At 41.2% G+C, this 19,155-nt stretch overlaps 2 protein-coding genes and 1 pseudogene across 3 annotated transcripts; 1 reads left to right on the plus strand and 2 right to left on the minus strand.

Annotated features, from left to right (window-relative positions):
- Positions 1 to 407: 407 nt before the first annotated feature.
- Positions 408 to 2,330, minus strand: LOC118966787 (lipocalin-like). The gene is made up of 5 exons (XM_036990492.1): positions 2,188 to 2,330; positions 1,563 to 1,833; positions 1,361 to 1,468; positions 1,138 to 1,245; positions 408 to 1,022 (listed from the first exon to the last, which is right to left on the minus strand). The coding sequence occupies exons 2-5, from the start codon at positions 1,618 to 1,620 to the stop codon at positions 904 to 906; spliced, it is 393 nt and encodes a 130-aa protein (XP_036846387.1). The 5' UTR covers positions 1,621 to 1,833; positions 2,188 to 2,330; the 3' UTR covers positions 408 to 903.
- A 4,334-nt stretch (positions 2,331 to 6,664) lies between these two features.
- On the minus strand, positions 6,665 to 7,961 carry LOC118966788 (annotated as a pseudogene).
- Positions 7,962 to 9,589: 1,628 nt separating this feature from the next.
- Positions 9,590 to 16,891, plus strand: LOC110534091 (thiosulfate:glutathione sulfurtransferase). Of its 2 annotated transcripts, XM_036990496.1 has the most exons (5): positions 9,590 to 10,185; positions 15,523 to 15,645; positions 15,848 to 16,010; positions 16,134 to 16,189; positions 16,515 to 16,891. In XM_036990496.1, exons 1-4 carry the CDS (start codon positions 10,059 to 10,061, stop codon positions 16,186 to 16,188), a joined length of 468 nt encoding a protein of 155 aa, XP_036846391.1. In that variant the 5' UTR covers positions 9,590 to 10,058; the 3' UTR covers position 16,189; positions 16,515 to 16,891. The 2 variants fall into 2 exon arrangements, with proteins under 2 accessions (XP_036846391.1, XP_021474429.1); XM_021618754.2 differs by lacking the exon at positions 16,515 to 16,891 and having other exon boundaries at positions 9,597 to 10,185; positions 16,134 to 16,403.
- Positions 16,892 to 19,155: the final 2,264 nt, after the last annotated feature.

Consider the following 19,155-nt stretch of genomic DNA (forward strand, 5'->3'; position numbering starts at 1 on the left):
TTGTAAAAGCTGCGGCTTCAGAGAGGTTTCTTTTAGTTGATTCACTTCTTTACACAAAATGAGATACTAGATGTGGTTGTTTTTCCCCATGGGGGTGGGGGGAATCTAACAGGTAAGCAGTATCATTTAGAACCAACCCCTAAACCCATCTTCATACAGATTATTTAACCCCTAATAAGCTTTATTATCAGGCCCCTGAAATAGGATGTAGCGCCAGCAAGGCCTTCAGAGTTAGATTGCACTAGATCTGGTACCACAGACTCATGACCACAACATACTTCCTTTACCCAAACACACATCGACTTATGCCAGTGGCCAGGGAGAGGCATTAGTCCCCTGAGGAGAAATACAACTTGTAAAGACTGGTGGTATATTTGTACTCGCTTCGACAGTTCCTTCCCCTGTGGTCATTTTTGTTTTTATATTTATTTCATCATCATGAACTTTGTTGTATAATTCAGTGTAACTAGAATTCTATAGGAGGTAAATTATTGTTTTGTACACATTTGTAAATAAAGTGTGTAGATGTAAACCCTTAACAAACAAAAGGAGGAATCAGAGCTGTGTTATGGATGTACTGGCAAGAAGTAGGATAACATTTTCAATAGAATGATGGTGCACCAAGGTTACTTTTAGAGCTGGGTTTACATTACATTTGATCAACACAGACTTCTAAAGCAGCTAACGTTACATCTTAGGATCAGAGGTATTAAATACCCAACATATTCTAGTCATCCGACGAGTAGAACGACTGACAAACAGAAAAAACAACGAGACAATATTTCATTGGAGCAAGTCAGAGAAGTGAAAAACTAACAGAGTTTACAGCTACGCTGGGATGAACTTGCATCTGAGTTGCCTAGTGAAGGCGGAGTCTGATGGGCCAACGGAGCTAAAGGTGGTTCATGGTTGCCACAGTTGCCATGGGTCTACCGGCCGAGTAGCAATGCCATGCAGACTGATCAAGGGAGCACGTTTAGAAAGTAAAAAACATGGATGAAATTTCACAGCAGGACACTCATCTGCAGAAAGAGAGAAATAAGGTTGATAACTATGTCTGAAACATTCCACACTTCTATCAAGAAATATTGTGCAACATAACATACTTCACAAATGGGTTGTACAGATGAGCTGTACCGTTTTTGGGGGGAGGATAGCCAGTGTCCAGGGAGAACTGCCTAAACTTCTGCAGCAGGCTAGGGCTCAGGTCTGTCCCACGGTACAATACATGGCACACTAAATATACTGTGAAGGATACAATATTTTGTAATATAAGATTTCTAACAAATGATGGGGAAAGGAATACTAAAACAATGAGACTGAGTCATGGGATTTTGCAGAGGAGTGGAAAGGATCGTACCATACAGGTTGGTGAGCACAGCTGAAACACCCTTGGTCTTGGTGTGAATAAGAGCATACTCGTCATACTTAACGTCAACGACACGCATGTCATTTTCATTACTCCAGCCTGGAGGGGACGAGAGGGAGTTGAATTGACAATATCACACATATGCCCATTAGTGCACTGTGTGTGTGTATGTGTTAATAGGTTGTAGACTTACGCTCGCTCTTGTAGATTAATTTCCCCAAAAGGTTTGTCTTCTTGGCCAGGTGGTTCATTCTCCAGCAGGAGCCATCAGCGCTACAGAGACAATACAGTTAATACAGAATCAGCACAATGTCTCACGCTCTCTCTCTTACTTCCGGCTAGGATATGTCATTTCCTGGTCTCCGTCAGCAGTTGGTGTCAGCACGGCGTTGCCCATCTTCATGCTGGCCTTGTGGTTGATGGGCATTAGTGGCAAATCCAATCACATACCACTTTCCTGCCACCTGCAGAAAACAGCCCTGATTAAATTGCATCACCTCCTTATTCCTGTCTGCAGGAGTCACAGAAAGTTGAAACCTTAAATCTGTGAGAGCTGATACTGAAATATTCCTGAATCATTCATGAAGGAACATCTGAATAACTATTGTCTCAATATGAACACCCAACAATGTGTCACTAGAATTCCCACATTTGTCTTCATCCCTTCCATTTGAATCTGGTTTTCATCACAGGTTCCTTTCTGTATTCTTTCTCCTAACGTTTCTTTTTTTCTCCATAATAATCCCTAGTTTGTTCCTCGTCATTTGATTTTCAATGTAACGCTGATTTCTGATCCCTCTCTTCATTCACTCTCTTACCCCCTGTAGATTGAAGTCTCCTTGGGGCATGACCTCAGCGGTGATAACCAAGGAGCAGAGCAGTGCTCCTAGTGCGCTCAGCAGCATGGTCGTCATGGCTACAGCAGAGCAGGGTCAGTATCAAGAATTATAAAGGACAAAACAGGAGATCTACTTTTCTTAGCTACCTCTCACTCCTATATATACTGTAGAGCATGAGTTTACATAAACACCCCCCCCCCCATACACACAAGCTGCTACTTGCTACCATATCTATCCCCCGCCCCTTACACACACACACACACACACACACACACACACACACACACACTAGTTATACAGTACCTATGGAGATGGGGCTTATGGGGTCACTCCTCCCTCTGTAGAACACTGGAAGTGAACTTATCCACAAAAAGGGACATCATGAACTGAATTTTGAGATGATGAGAGCATTCTTCAAAATGCAAGTGCATAATACACATTTAATCTCAAATAAATTGAGATAACATTAGAAAACATACAATGAATTGTCTTGGTGATTGTCTGCATGCTATGAGTGTGTACAGTACCAGTCAAAAGTTTGGACACATCTACTCATTCAAGGGTTTTTCTTTATTTTTACTATTTTCTACATTGTAGAACAATAGGGAAGACATCAAAACAATGAAATAACACATATAGAATCATGTAGTAACCAAACAAGTGTTAAACAAATCAAAATATATGTTATATTTTAGATTCTTCAAAGTAGCCACCATTTGCCTTGATGAAAGCTTTGCACACTCTTGGCATTCTTTCAACTAGCTTTACCTGGAATGCTTTTCCAACTGTTTTGAAGGAGTTCCCACATATGCTGAGCATTTATTGGCTGCTTTTCCTTCAATCTGCGGTCCAACTCATCCCAAACCATCTCAATTGGGTTGAGGTTGGGTGATTGTGGAGGCCAGGTCATCTGATGCAGCACTCCATCACTCTCCTTCTTGGTCAAATTGCCCTTACACAGCCTGGAGGTGTGTTTTGGGTCATTGACCTGTTGAAAAACAAATGGATCGTTTCACTAAGCACAAACCAGATTGGATGGCGTATCCATACAGAATGGTGGTAGCCATGCTGATTAAGTGTGCCTTGAATTCTAAGTAAATCATTGGCAGTGTCACTAGCTGGATGAGAGAATGCCAAGAGTGTGCAAAGCTGTCATCAAGGCAAAGGGTGGCTACTTTGAAGACTCTCAAACAAAACAAAAATATTTGGACACTTTTTTGGTTACTACATGATTCCATATGTGTTATTTAATAGTTTTGATGTCTTCACTATTATTCTACACTGTAGAAAATAGTACAAATAATGAAAAACACTGGAATGAGCAGGTGTGTCCAAACGTTTGACTGGTACTATATGTAATATGTTTGTGCATGTGAAGTGGGCTGAAAGCTCTTGTAAGGATCAGCCCATCAATTTAGAAAATATAATAACAGGAGCATAAAAAGACAGACAGTGGGCAGGAACTAGTGAATCAAATCTAACTGTCAGCACTTTAGATAGTAAACAGAGCTCCACCTAACACACGATCCCTGCATCTCGCTTTGTGTGTTTGTGTGTGTTGGTGGGGGGGGGGTGGTTAATGTAAAATATAACTATCAGTGTAAACCCTTGCTTGTAATCATATCATCTCAGGTCAACACTTCATGTCATCTCAGTTCAACACAATTTTAAAGGTATAGTCAACTAAAAATACAACCTACCATGATTTTCCACATACTTTTTGAGTGGTATATCCCTTTAAATATTATACTGTTTCATGCAAGTAATCCTTACATAAGTCCTAAGAAACTGTTTGCCAGTTGGTAATTTTCCACTATTTTGGCAGTTGGAGGCGATAGGCATACTGTTATGCAACACCACAAGTGTGGGCAAGTCTTTATGTCACAGACACACCTACAGCTCACATACTGTATCTTACCAGTTGAAACAGTGGTCTCGAAACATATCATTATTCAATTCAATACTAAGAAATCAAACCAAGAAATGTTCTCAGCATGTCGCGACAATATTTGTGTGCTTACTTCAGGTGTGTAAATTACAATCAAACCATGATTGAGCGGCTAAAATAGTTTATCGGAACATTATTTCATTGAACAAAAAATTTAATTCACTTCATTCCAAAAAATAAAACCACAAACGATTGTAGTCTACTGGCTGAACAACCATGCATGCAAGTTTAGGTATTACTGTGTTATGGTATAGATTAACTGGTATGTACGATGAGCAAGAAAACAGTTATCAAGATGCCTCTATGTTCATTCTGACAGATGGCAGATTCAGCTTGTGGATTGAACTGGGGAAGTTTCAAGACGTGTTGCGGCAAGTCTATTCACACAAGCTTTGCTCCTCAGCTGTCCCGTAGAAGATTTCATGAGGAAGGTGACCTCTGCTGTCCATCTACAGTATTGACACTGTGTTCTTGAAGTGGAAAGAGGACAGACGAGAGTACAAGTCTATGTATGATTGGATTAGATGATAGAAGGTAGAACATTGATTACACAAGTTGCACTAAATAGGAGGCTACTCACTCATATAGTCTTTGGTACTCACCATTACTGTCAAGTCTAGCTTCAAGACCCTCATACATAGCTGACTGTGAGGGTAAAGGACAGGAGGGAAGCAGAATGAGGGAAACAGACAATCCTCCACTCTAAGGTGTTCATATAGAATGGACAAGATGTGTAGTTGACAGTAGGTTTATTTTGTTTTCATACAGTTCTTCTTAATTGTACCACGCTCACCTGTCTTGCAGACACCGTTAGCAATGCCTTTTCCTAAATTGAGAAGTCAAATCAGAAATCATTGTGTTAATCACGAATAGATGCCGGACAGCCAGCCAGCCAGCCAGCCAGCCAGCCAGCCAGCCAGACAGACAGACAGACAGACAGACAGACAGCTATTGCTCACCAACGTCAACCACTTTATGAAGCCAGTTCATCACTGAGGGGAAGGAAATGACAACACAGTAACTACACAGTCAACCATGTGAACACCTGAGCAATGGCATCATCACTTCCATGATCACAACTCACCTTGGGTCGTCACTAGAACAAACACAAAATAAATACCATCAGTTTTGTCCAAAATATCTGAATAAATATTGTATTAATAATGCAGAGTAATCATTATATGCACGCAACAATATTATTTTTTACTTACATCTCAAATGTTCATTTACAATGGCGTCCTCTGTTACTTTAGCTAAATAAGAAATAGTAAAAAATGTTTGTTTAATCCTAGAATTGAAGTGGCCTAGAAGCTGGAATAGTACAGACTAAATATGAATGAGTGTGTAATAGATGTGTGGAGTCTTCAATGAGTCTTTAATGATTGGTTAGGGAAATATGAACTCATCCTGTTGATCGCTGGTTTGGGCACAGAAACAAATATTATGTGTTGTACTTACCCAGATCTTTGGATCTAGTTTTCCATTTCAAAGTATTTACAATTCGATTAGGGTCTGCAACAGACACAGCCAACCACCTCGTGAACGAATGGCCACAACACTTACAGTATTAAACACTTAAAGTTACAATCGCCACACAGTGTCACATGCAAGGAATCACCCAGAAAAGAAATTATAACATTTGACTCACCCAGGGCCTCTTGAATCTTCTTCACTCCTCTGGGTAATGAGATCCTATTTTTCTTGGTTTTACGTTTTCCATCTAAAAATATAAAACAGGGAGGTCCGGTCAACTGAGTCAGTCACTCAAGGTTCTCCTGTAGCCTACCCTGTAACACTGTTATCATAATCACATAATCACATGACTATGTCCTGTGTGTCGAGTTATGTCATACTCACCAGATTCAGTCAGCAACAGACACACCACCACAAGCACCACGATCAGCAATGACTTCATCCTACTGCTGTGATACTTTGCATCTTATTCTGGTGACTTATATTGCAGTTCTGTTCCTTTTTTCCTCCCCTCCACCTCCACTTTTTATTCCCCTCATCAAACCTCCAAAGACAGAGGGATAACTATCAGTTTTCAGCTTTGTGTGTTTTGGTGAAATATGGTAATCACAGGTTAAAGCAGCCATCAGCCAATCATATGCTGTCATTACAGGTTGTAATCACCTCTTACAATGGGTGGGGTCCTCCTTTGGGTTGCATACAGCAGACACCCAATTGAGGGAAAATGTTTTCTGTAAAAAGAAAAGGAAGACTGCACACCGCAATTGACTCTCCCCTTTCCTGTTGCCAGAATTATATTTTGATGTCCAGAACCAACTCAGTCATTGCATGTGTGTCTGTTTTGATCTATTTAACTGACATAATCCCTACCTGATGTGGTACCACGCAATCATGAGAAACATGTCAGTCACTACTAGGGATTATGGAATAGGTGTATAGTAATTGCTGTGATAGAGAAATTTCAAAACCTCCAAAACACAGAAATGAAAGAATAAGCACTTCGCTGAGTGTTTTTTTGTTTTAGAAAAAGAAAAGTCAGCTGCCAAATGTTTATTTACATTGTAGTCCAAATACATTTAGTCAAAAGGCGTCAATGGCCTTTAGTAAAGACAGACATTTACCAATGTAAGTATACAATACAGTATAGTACAATACAGGTGAGCATAAAAACAAGGGTACACATGATCCAGAGCAGGCATGGAGGCTGTTGGCTGGATTATGGGGGTGGCATCCTCTGCAGGGAGTTACAGGTATTCAGAAGAAACCAATAGGGTCAATGTGAGTTTTTGGAGTCTGTACTCTATGCAGCTCCAGTTTCCTGCCAGCGTGGGGTAGTGTTTGATGGACGCGCAGGTGCATAAATTCATCTCCACCAACATGGACCTATGAGAAAGGGAAGGATTAGGGCCCGATGAGTGACGCATAGGTGATAGAGAGACGGGACTCTCAAGGCTCATACGTACTGAGTAATGACCAATTTAGTGTTTACAAAGCTCGTACAGTAAATGTTCACGCCCTATACATTTGTAATGCAGAGTCAATGCTTCGAAACCCATACAGGGGGTGTGGCAGGGAGTCACAGCTCTCACAGTGCTCGAAAACAAAATGACTCCCCCCTGGAGTTCAGGGTTTCCCCAAACTCGGTACACGTTTTGGTTTATGATTTAAACTTTATGATTAGTTCATTATTTGAATCAGCTGTATAGTGTTTGGGAAAAAAACAAAATGTGCACCGAGTTTGGGAAACAAAGCTGTAAAGGAACCGAGACATTTATTTTTTCTAAACACAGGCTAGAAAGTAGAAAGAAAACGATTTGAAAATACACAATCTCACTTTAATGAAGAAGTTGGTCCCAGCAACAACTTGGGTTGTGAATGTTTTGGTGGTGAAAACATCAAACTTCTTTCCCAGCTTTCTTCTCTGCATGAGGCTTCATCTAGAAACATGTAAAAGACAAACCGGGCAGCGTTCCAAATGTATGCTATGTAGCCTGTGCGCACGCACACCTTGAGTCCTATAGGTTTGGAATGGAATAACACTGTCAAGGTAATTATTCAATAACCGTCAAGGTTGATGATTACCACTTCATCAAGCTTGCATGAGTGTTCTATGTTGAAAGAAGAGTATATTCAGTTGGACAGCTAGACTATGCAGGCTAAATGAAGTAATTATGCTCACCTTATCGCATATTTGCTGCACTTTGGGCGTGGCATCGCTCACCTGGGAAACAGCGCCACACATCATCATGAATAGTTGAAGTTGGTTAGTTACAGCTTAAAATACCTACTAAAGATTACGTAAATTAATGTTTATACTGTCATGATCACATGACTTGAGTCATGTTTTTTTTATTTAAAGGTGGAGAAACGGCTGCTCTATAAAGCCTATAATCAACACAAAAAAACATAGGGTACTTAACCAATCTTTAACATTTGTAGCCAATACATGTTTAAATCATATATTTTGTCATTGAGGGTATATAACCAGAAAGGTGCTCTTTTTTTTGGTGTCAAAAAAATTGAAAACCCCCTTCAACCTTGGAATAGTTCAGGCTACAGGAAGTGGTTCCGTCATGAGTGCACCGCTCCACCCCCAGTACCCCGGGGCACTGAGCATAATGACTCATAGTGATGGGAACCGAGGCTGCAGGAAGTAGGGGTGCTAAAATAATATTTTTTCACAAAAGTAGTGCACTGGGCCTTTACTAGTATTAGCTGACCAATATAGACCTCTGTAGCACAGGCAAAAACATTTACAAAATCAGCATCTCTGCTTTGGCAAAAAGGTACTTGTATAATTAAGAACAGTATCTTGCAGGATTCAATAGTTGGAATTGTAAGAGTTGTTGCCCTGTCCCTTTCTTGTCATTAGAATGGAATCCAGAAATAACTAAATCCTGTCCTCAAACATTTACATCAAAATGCGCAAAGTTATGGGAAAAGACACAAAACATCCACATCAAATTAAATATTTTTCTTGATCAAATAACATGGAAAACAACCACTTTTTGTGCAGTATTAATTTACTATCCTTACAAACTACTTAATGTAAATGTACATTACTGTATTGTACATAGGCTGGTCATCGAGGTTGGTACCTGCAGACTTTCTATCACCATGAAGAAAAACAATGCACAATACAGTAACTGAGTACATTGAGACATCAAGTGGTTTGTGATGATGTGATGTGATGATGTGGCTCAGTTGGTAGAGCATGGAGCTTGCAATGCTAGGGTTGTAGGTTTGATTCCCAAGGGGGGGACCAGTATGAAAAAATATGCACTCACTACTGTAAATTGCTCTGGATAAGAGTGTCCACTAAAAAGGAATGAAAAGACCATTTCAGTTTTCATATAGAAATATGTTGCATTTGCAAAGTATTTCAAGAAACTGGAAAACATATATCAAACAAGTACTTTTATATTCCACAAGTATTATCAAATTAACTGTTTTGAAGAGATAATTATCAGACTCAAGTTACAAATACTGGTAAACACTCAAATACATTTAGTTTAAAAAAAATCACAAAAGTAGTGCACAGGGCCTTTACGAGTCCTGTACTAGTCCTGTGCTAGTCAATGCCCTCCACACAAATTGAGGTCCATACAGAAATGGTTTGTCAAGATCGGTGTGGAAGAACTTGACTGGACTGCACAGAGCCCTGACCTCAACCCCATCGAACACCTTTGGGATGAATTAGAACAACGACTGCGAGACAAGCCTAAGGACCAACTCTATATTAATGCCCATGATTTTGGGATGAGATGTTCGAAGAGCAGGTGTCCACATTCTTTTGGTCATGTAGTGTATGTGCCTCACGTCATTGCTCTCTCTCGTCCTCTCGCTCTCTCTGCTGTGTCTGCTGAGCGGTTGGGCCTGCCCTGCAACCTCATTGGATAACGCTCGGCAGGCTTCTTGCTAGCTGTCAATCTAATTGCAAGGGATCTGGCCCATGTGCCGAAAAAGTCATGGCTCAGCTTCAAGAAAACTGTTGCTTTCAAACTAGGGATTTAGTGGCTAATTGTGGTAAAACAATAATTCTGCTCATATATTATGCTTTTATGAACAACACATAGACACATCCAGCGCAAAGCGGGAGGTTTAAAAAATACTTTCTTAGTCGCCAAAGTACCAGAGCATGTCTAACTTTTGGTTGAATGTGACTTCACTTCCGTTTTATTTAATAGGCTTTCTTACTTGCGTAGATTTGACTTTTTTTGTATATAAAGTCATTGGGCTGGACAAGGGCAAGACACAGCCAGTGATCAAATTATTTGAAATGATGTCGCTCTTTAACAGCTTTAAATGTTGAACAGTTTGAGTCACAAATGACACTTGCAGGGCGGGGAGATAGCCTACATAGAGGGAAAGCATGCACTTAGACACGTAGACTAATAACTCTGGACATTGTTTCAAGCGACGTTCAAAGATGCTTCTCGTGCTATGCGCGCTGTCGGTGGTGGTCGTGGCAGAGGAGACGCACTGTGGTGGCACGCCGGACCGATTGTGTGATGTGAAACCTGAGGCAGTCTACTACAAGGAACCACCGATCACAGGTAGGCTATTTCTTGACTCGTAACAGGTGCAACGTCTAAGGCATTCTAACTAGTACTGTGCATATAGTCGATTTTCAAATATGCAATGCACATTTCTAGCCAGGGTATCTGGGACACTATACCGATACAAATTAGCCAACAATTCACTAAATTGATTACATTGAAAAGTGTGCAAAATTGTAGACAAGTCTATTTGTATGAGTTCCAAAGAGTCAGTAATGGAGTAGGTAATGGAGGTCAATAAGTGCTCAGTCATTTTTGATAAAGTGAAGGCCAACAGAGTGACATAAACTCAAGATTTCACCACTGCCTAAATGTTATTGGATTTTTTTTTGGGGGGGGGGCACAATTTCGCATGTACACTACATATACAAAAGTGTGACACCACTTCAAATGAGTGGATGTGGCTATTTCAATCACACCCGTTGATGACAGGTGTATTAAAAATGAGCACACAGCCATGCAATCTCCATAGTCAAACATTGACAGTAGAATGGTCTTACTGAAGACCTCAGTGACTTTCAACGTGGCACCGTCATAGGATGCCACCTTTCCAAGAAGTCAGTTTGTCAAATTTCTGCCCTGCTAGAGCTGCCCGGGTCAACTCTAAGTGCTGTTATTGTGAAGTGGAAACGTCTAGGACCAATAATGTCTCAGCTGCCATGGGTTTCCATGGCTGAGGAGCTGCACACAAGCCTAAGATCACCATGCGCAATGCCAAGTGTCGGCTGGAGTGGTGTAAAGCTCGTCGTCATTGGACTCTGGAGCAGTGGAACGCTAACTGCCCCAATGCATAGTGCCAACTGTACAGTTTGGTGTAGGAGGCAGTTTTTAATGGTTTGAGCTAGGCCCCTTAGTTCCAGTGAAGGGAAATCTTAACACTACAGCATACAATGACATTCTAGATTATGTGCTTCCAACTTTGTGGCATCAGTTTTGGGAAAGGCCCTTTCCCGTTTCAGTATGAAAATGCCCCCATGCACATAGCAAGGTCCATAAGGAAATGGTTTGTTGAGATTGTTGTGGAAGAACTTGACTGGTCTGCAGAGCCCTGACCTCAACCCCACCGAACATCTTTAGGCTTGAATTGGAACGCCGACTGCGAGCCAGGCCTAATCGCCCGACATCAGTGCCTGACCTCACTAATGCTCTTGTGGCTGAATGGAAGCAAGTTCCCGGAGCAATGTTCCAACATCTAGTGGAAAGCCTTCCCAGAAGAGTTGAGGCTGTAGCAGCAAAGGGGGGACCAACTCCATATTAATCGCTATGATTTTGAAATGAGATGTTTGACGAGCAGGTGTCCACATACTTTTGGTCATGTAGTGCACCACACACAATCCCGGCCGCTAGGGGGCCCCCAATTGGGGTCTCCACTTATTGTTGAGGGAGAATGGTAGAATACACAAGGTGCAATTTAAAAAATGTTGATTGTGCATCTGCAGTTTCTTTTATGTCAGTCAGTAGATATGTTTCCATTTACTTGTCCATTGAATAGTGTTTGAATTATTTTTTTTTACATTTAGAAAGTTTGCATGGAAAATGGATACAATTGCCTGCAATGGTGCATTTCCATGCAACTATTTTGTGTCGATGATAAACAGCTGGACGTAATGACGTCCCACCCCCCCCCCCCCCCCCCCCCCCCCAAAAAAAAACTGTATTTAAAAAAAAAAAGGTAGTTGAAGGGTTTCCATTACACATTTAGGCAAATTGTGCATTAATACATTTGGCGACAGCCTGTATGCTCTCACACCACTCTGTTTCATGTCTCAGGTAGCCCGTGAAAGCCAGCATGGATAGACTGCAATAATTGAATAATATTTGACATATTCTAATAATTCTCATGTGCCAACCTATCACACCGATGATTGACCACCTGAAATAATTGGATGGTGAAACTTGCATCCAGCCAACCAAAAAAAGCAAGGCGACGCCATTCTTGAATGTTAAGATAATCGAAGACTGTTTCCATCATGATTTGGCGTAATAAAGAAAGTTAGACAAATGGAAAAATCCACCCCTATTGAACAGATCAGAATATTGTCGATCTGTCGTTTCCATTACACACGTTGCAAAATGTATTTTTGGCGACACTACTTTTGTCTAATAAACCAGGGTCAACTGAAACCTGCCTTCTGACAGTCACTCAATTAGCCATGGTAGCTAACCATGTTTTGATCGTTAGTTTGTCTAGCCGTCTATCTAAACTTGTAATCATGGCCAAATACTGACTTGGGCGCGCAAGGAAGTTGATTTATTTTATAGATCATGCCTCTCCCTAACAGCAGGTTGTACAGGCAACATTCCTGCCAGCTTTTGATTATGGTGACACCATTTATCAGATTGCAGAAGCCTTTACTCTCAAAACCCTTGGATGCTGTGTACCATAGCGCCCTTCACTTTATCACAGGTGACAGGTTTAATACTCCTCACTACATCCGTTGTCAGGAAGTCGGCTGGACCTCTCCAAATTCCCATATCACTTCGTTTCTCCTTTTTTTTCCCCCTTTTTGTCTAAGCCCAGCTGCACAAGCTTTCAAGATATCTCATTTCTCTGTTCAAGTATAAAGAGATAAGAGCACCAAACCTGCTCACAGGGTTGGTTAAATCTTGAGGTCCCTTGTCTCTGCCCACCTAGGTAAATCATCCTTTAGTTTTAATGCCCCCCCCCCCCCCATGTTTGGAATAATTTACAAACCTCATTACATCTTAAATCTCTGGTGCCAATAGGGCAGTTTAGAACACTGAGGAATGAATTCATTGATGTTTGCGATTGTTTTGGTTTATTGTAATGTATTTGTGTTGTTGAAATGTGTATCTGTAACTGCTGTATCTTGTAGTTTTATATATTTTTAAAATGTCATATTTTGTGAATTGTTTGTTCTCACCCTGAATGAATGTTTTACTTTTATTTATTCAATCTACTTTCTGTCAGATGAACGTGTGGATACCATTTTCTATGTCTCTGCGTGCATTTTGGAGAGAGTTGAAAGGATTGAAAGGATCCTGTCTTTCAATGATAATTTGTAAAAATCCAAATAACTTCACAGATCTTCATTGTAAAGGGTTTAAACACTGTTTCCCATGCTTGTTCAATGAACCATAAACAATTAATGAACATGCACCATTCCATTTCTGTTAGTCACATGTCTGTGGAACTTGTTCAGTTTGTCTGTTGTTGAATCAAATATTTGCACATGTTAAGTTTGCTGAAAATAAACACTGTTGACAGTGAGGACGTTTCCTTTTTTTGCTGAGTTTAGCACTAGCACAATGACTGAAAGTTGTATTTTTTGGGGGAGGGGGGGTTTAGGTACGTTATACATTTATGAAACATGTTCATTAGGCTGCCACTCAAACTAAAAAAAATCTGTAAAAAAAGACATACAGTAGGAAAATAAGTGTTTGTATTGGTCCCAAAGAGTCCAGTAGCTTGTGTAATGGAGGTCAATGACTGCTTCCTCCTCTGTGTGTATGTGTACACAAATACACCCCCTTGGAAAGGACACATGGGGTTTCTACTTATGACTCCCTCTGATAAAGTATTAGGTGGACGGGCTAGGTTAAGTTCAGGACTGTTTCTAACGCCATGGTGCATCAGTCAGGATGTGGGAATCCAAGTACTGGTTTTTTTCTTGCAGACACAGGAGCACATGGAGAAAGCTTGCAGGATAATGTTGTGGTTTTACTAGGGAAATACAAGAGTGAGACAAACACTTGTTAACATACAAGCATGACTGACAATTGCAAAAGGGATAAATAACTGAAATGCATCAAACTGAGAATAGATCTGACAGGAAATTGTACTAAGGAACATGGCAGCAGCACAAACTTTAACTAACTAAAAGGACCTTACTTATTCTTCAATAATGAAAGTTACTCACTTTGTGAGGGTCGTTAGAATGCATAAGATACTGTATTTACGATAGCACAGCTTCTCCCGTTGTCCCTCAGTCTTCCCGCTCTTTCACTCAAACCCAGCCCCTTTTTTCTTTTGTGTAACCAGCCTTCATATCTGTTCCGCCCGCTAGGGACGTTTGCCTTTATGACGTAATCAAGTTATGATTTAAATATGTGTAATTCTGTGTGATTTAGTTAGGTATTTAGTAAATAAATAATGAAACCACATTTTGTATTGCTGATTCAAGTCCTCAACTGGCAGCTTCATTAAATAGCACCCGCAAAACACCAGTCTCAACAGTGAAGAGGCGACTTCGGGATGCTGTCCTTCTAGGCAGAGTTACTCTGTCCAGTGTCTGTGTTCTTTTGCAGGTCTTAATCTGTTTTATTGTTATTGGCCAGTCTGAGATTTGGCTTTTTCTTTGCAACTCTGCCTAGAAGGCCAGCATCCCGGGGTCGCCTCTTCACTGTTGAGACTGGTGTTTTGTGTGTACTATTTCAGGAAGCTGCCAGTTGAGGACTTGTGAGGTGTCTGTTTATCAAACTAAACACGAATGTACTTGTCCTCTTGCTCAGTTGTGCACCAGGGCCCCCCACTCTTTCTATTCTGGTTAGAGCCAGTTTACAGTGTTCTGTGACGGGAGTAGAAAACGGCATTGTAAGAGATCTTCAGTTTTTTGGCAATTTCTCGCATGGAATAGCCTTCATTTCTCAGAACAAGACGACTGAGTTTCAGAAGAAAGGTCTTTGTTTCTGACCATTTGAGCCTGTTAACAAACCCACAAATGCTGATGCTCCAGATACTCAACTGGTCTAAAGGCCAGTTTTATTGCTTCTTTAATCAGCACAACAGTTTTCAGCTGTGCTAACATAATTGCAAAATGGTTTTCTAATGATCAATTAGGCTTTTCAAATGATAAACTTAAATGAGCTAACACAACGTGCCATTGGAACACAGGAGTGATGGTTGCTGATAATGGGCCTCTGTACGCCTATGTAAATATTCCATTAAAAATCTGCCGTTTCCAGCTACAATAGTAATTTATAAATGTCTACACTGTATTTCTGATCAATTTTATGTTATTTAATGGACAAAAAATGTGCTTTTCTTTCAAACAAGGACATTTCTAAGTGACCCCCAAACTTTTGAACGGTTGTGTGTGTGAGAGAATTAGACACCGCTTAGACCTGATAAATAAAAATAAAAAATAATAATGATTTTAAAAGCCTTAAATTCAGGGATGAATTGTCTGCCATTCAGAGGGTGAATGGGCAAGATATAATATTTTACGTGCTGGGCTAGCATCCCTGTGGAATGCTTTCGACTCCTTGTAGAGTCCATGTTCCGACGAATTGAGGCTGCACTGAGGGGGAAAAAGCGGGTGTTCATCACGGTGTATATGGCTGACTGTCTGATTCTGAATGTGTTTTGTGTAGATTCAGAGGTGTCGTACAAGCAGTTGAAGACTATGTTTCCCAGCAGCAGTATTCAACTGTTTGACGTCCGCAATCCAGATGAGTTTGAGGCTGGACATATTCCTGGCTCCACCAATGTCCCTCGTGAGTAACACACAACGGCCCACTTATTTTGACATGTTTGTAACATTCCTAGAGCAGCACTGTGCACACTTTCTCTGTTTTGTTTGTTTCATATTTATTTTCTGTTATGATTCATGTTGTCATGTACTTTTATTTTTAACTGCTCTAAACCAATTTCCCATTGTGGGGCAATAAAGTGAAATACTTCTACTACTACTAACAGTTGGGGAACTCCAGGAGGCTCTGAGACTGAGCTCAGACCAGTTCAAACAGAGGTTTGGAGTACGTGCCCCTCATAAGGAGGATAGCAGCATTGTGGTCTACTGCCAGAGAGGTAGACGGAGTGCTACTGCACTTGACATAATGTGGGCTCTGGGATTCAGCAGGTGACGACCGTTTACAATCACTTTTTTTTTTGTCTGCTAGCATCATAATCTGAGCGTCGTGCCCATACATATGAATTGTAACTACACCGATGTGCTCATCTCCTTCTCTTCTTTCTCCCCTAGAGCTCGTCACTATGCTGGAGGATACAGTGACTGGGTCCAGCGTGAAGAGCAGTGAGGTGTTTAAATTGCTGCAGGGCCATTCTGTGTGTTTTGAATTCTGCTTATTGGAACAAAAGAGATTTAGAAAGCATAGCCATTAAATCATGACTTCAGAGTAGGGGAAATGCTACACTGGAAATGACAACACAATGCTAGTCTTATTTCATAGTAATTGATTGATTTTTTAAATGGTTGTCCCAAACCAAATAAAGGTCAGGTGTGTGAATGTTACTGCTTTTGTGTCAGTGTGTATATATTGTATCTTTATGAATGCATGTCTGTTTGTATTTAATTCAGTGTGTATGAGAGTGCAGTTTTCTCTCTCTCTCTCTCTTCCCTTAGGCAGAGGAGGCACTAGGTGTAATTTGGGAGAGGGGAAGCGCTGTGACCGTGAAGTAATCCATGTCCCTGTCCTCCTCCTCACTGTTACTCCTCTGTGGTGGTGGAGCATGGGCCTGGCTCTTCTACAGGGTGGAGGGGTTGTTTCGTGGAAGCCCCCCTCGATGAACTGCCACGTCCACAGGGTCCTGCGCTGGTCTTCTACAACGCTGTGAATATAGGAACGTCCCATTAAACACTTGGAGGGGAAAAGGGGTTGCAATAGCAGCTTGGGATCACAAGATGCATCAATCGAAACCACCAAGCTACACTGCAGTCCCGATTTATAGCCACCTGAGGGCATTGGAGACTTTCATTTTAAGACCTCTGGACCAGGCTCAAATATACAGTGCCTTGCGAAAGTATTCGGCCCCCTTGAACTTTGCGACCTTTTGCCACATTTCAGGCTTCAAACATAAAGATATAAAACTGTATTTTTTTGTGAAGAATCAACAACAAGTGAGACACAATCATGAAGTGTAACGACATTTATTGGATATTTCAAACTTTTTTAACAAATCAAAAACTGAAAAATTGGGCGTGCAAAATTATTCAGCCTCTTTACTTTCAGTGCAGCAAACTCTCTCCAGAAGTTCAGTGAGGATCTCTGAATGATCCAATGTTGACCTAAATGACTAATGATGATAAATACAATCCACGTGTGTAATCAAGTCTCCGTATAAATGCACCTGCACTGTGATAGTCTCAGAGGTCCGTCAAAAGCGCAGAGAGCATCATGAAGAACAAGGAACACACCAGGCAGGTCCGAGATACTGTTGTGAAGAAGTTTAAAGCCGGATTTGGATACAAAAATATTTCCCAAGCTTTAAACATCCCAAGGAGCACTGTGCAAGCGATAATATTGAAATGGAAGGAGTATCAGAACCTGGCCGTCCCTCTAAACTTTCAGCTCATACAAGGAGAAGACTGATCAGAGATGCAGCCAAGAGGCCCATGATCACCCTGGATGAACTGCAGAGATCTACAGCTGAGGTGGGAGACTCTGTCCATAGGACAACAATCAGTCGTATATTGCACAAATCTGGCCTTTATGGAAGAGTGGCAAGAAGAAAGCCATTTCTTAAAGATATCCATAAAAAGTGTTGTTTAAAGTTTGCCACAAGCCACCTGGGAGACACACCAAACATGTGGAAGAAGGTGCTCTGGTCAGATGAAACCAAAATTGAACTTTTTGGCAACAATGCAAAATGTTATGTTTGGCGTAAAAGCAACACAACTGAACACACCATCCCCACTGTCAAACATGGTGGTGGCAGCATCATGGTTTGGGCCTGCTTTTCTTCAGCAGGGACAGGGAAGATGGTTAAAATTGATGGGAAGATGGATGGAGCCAAATACAGGACCATTCTGGAAGAAAACCTGATGGAGTCTGCAAAAGACCTGAGACTGGGATGGAGATTTGTCTTCCAACAAGACAATGATCCAAAACATAAAGCAAAATCTACAATGGAATGGTTCAAAAATAAACATATCCAGGTGTTAGAATGGCCAAGTCAAAGTCCAGACCTGAATCCAATCGAGAATCTGTGGAAAGAACTGAAAACTGCTGTTCACAAATGCTCTCCATCCAACCTCACTGAGCTCAAGCTGTTTTGCAAGGAGGAATGGGAAAAAAATTCAGTCTCTCGATGTGCAAAACTGATAGAGACATACCCCAAGCGACTTACAGCTGTAATCACAGCAAAAGGTGGCGCTACAAAGTATTAACTTAAGGGGGCTGAATAATTTTGCACGCCCAATTTTTCAGTTTTTGATTTGTTAAAAAAGTTTGAAATATCCAATAAATGTCGTTCCACTTCATGATTGTGTCCCACTTGTTGTTGATTCTTCACAAAAAAATACAGTTTTATATCTTTGTTTGAAGCCTGAAATGTGGCAAAAGGTCGCAAAGTTCAAGGGGGCCGAATACTTTCGCAAGGCACTGTAGCTATGAAGTGAGTGAGCAGTTAGGGTAAGATTTGTGGGTCTCATCTTACAGAGCACCGGTGTCCTTATGGTCCCTCCCAGCACTCCCAGAATCCCACTCGCAATGGACAGTCATTATGAGAGGTTCACTGGCTGACAAAACCGAGAGAGCTCATTAGAAATCGGTATTACAATAGCTGACGTGTACACTCTTAGAAAAAAGGGTTCTTCGGCTGTTCCCATAGAACCCTTTTTGGTTCCAGGTATAACTCTTGGGTTCCATGTAGAACCCTATGTGGAAAGGGTTCTACCTGGAACCAAACCGGGTTCTGCTATGGGGACAGACGAAGAACCCTTTTAGAACAAAAGGTGCCATCTAGAACCTGAGAGTATAGGTTAGCGTGAGACTTCCTATGCTTCTATGTCAGAACAACTTGGCGTGGCAGAAAAGGGTGTGTAGTGCACGCTAGCCTGGTTTGGAGCTTGGCGGAAGTATCTGTTTGTGTGTCCAAATAAAGGTGCTCCTTCAGAGTCCCAAGCGGGAAGGTTGTGAGAGAACAGCAGTACAGCCCAGCATCATCCTTCTGTGTCTCTCTTAACGTGTATCCATGCATCGTCGATATAATCCTTCTCCACGAAAACAGGGTGGTTTGTGTTAGAAACCAGAATCCTACAGCCA

Source organism: Oncorhynchus mykiss, chromosome 10 (assembly GCF_013265735.2).
Source record: "Oncorhynchus mykiss isolate Arlee chromosome 10, USDA_OmykA_1.1, whole genome shotgun sequence".
Classification (NCBI taxonomy): domain Eukaryota; kingdom Metazoa; phylum Chordata; class Actinopteri; order Salmoniformes; family Salmonidae; genus Oncorhynchus; species Oncorhynchus mykiss.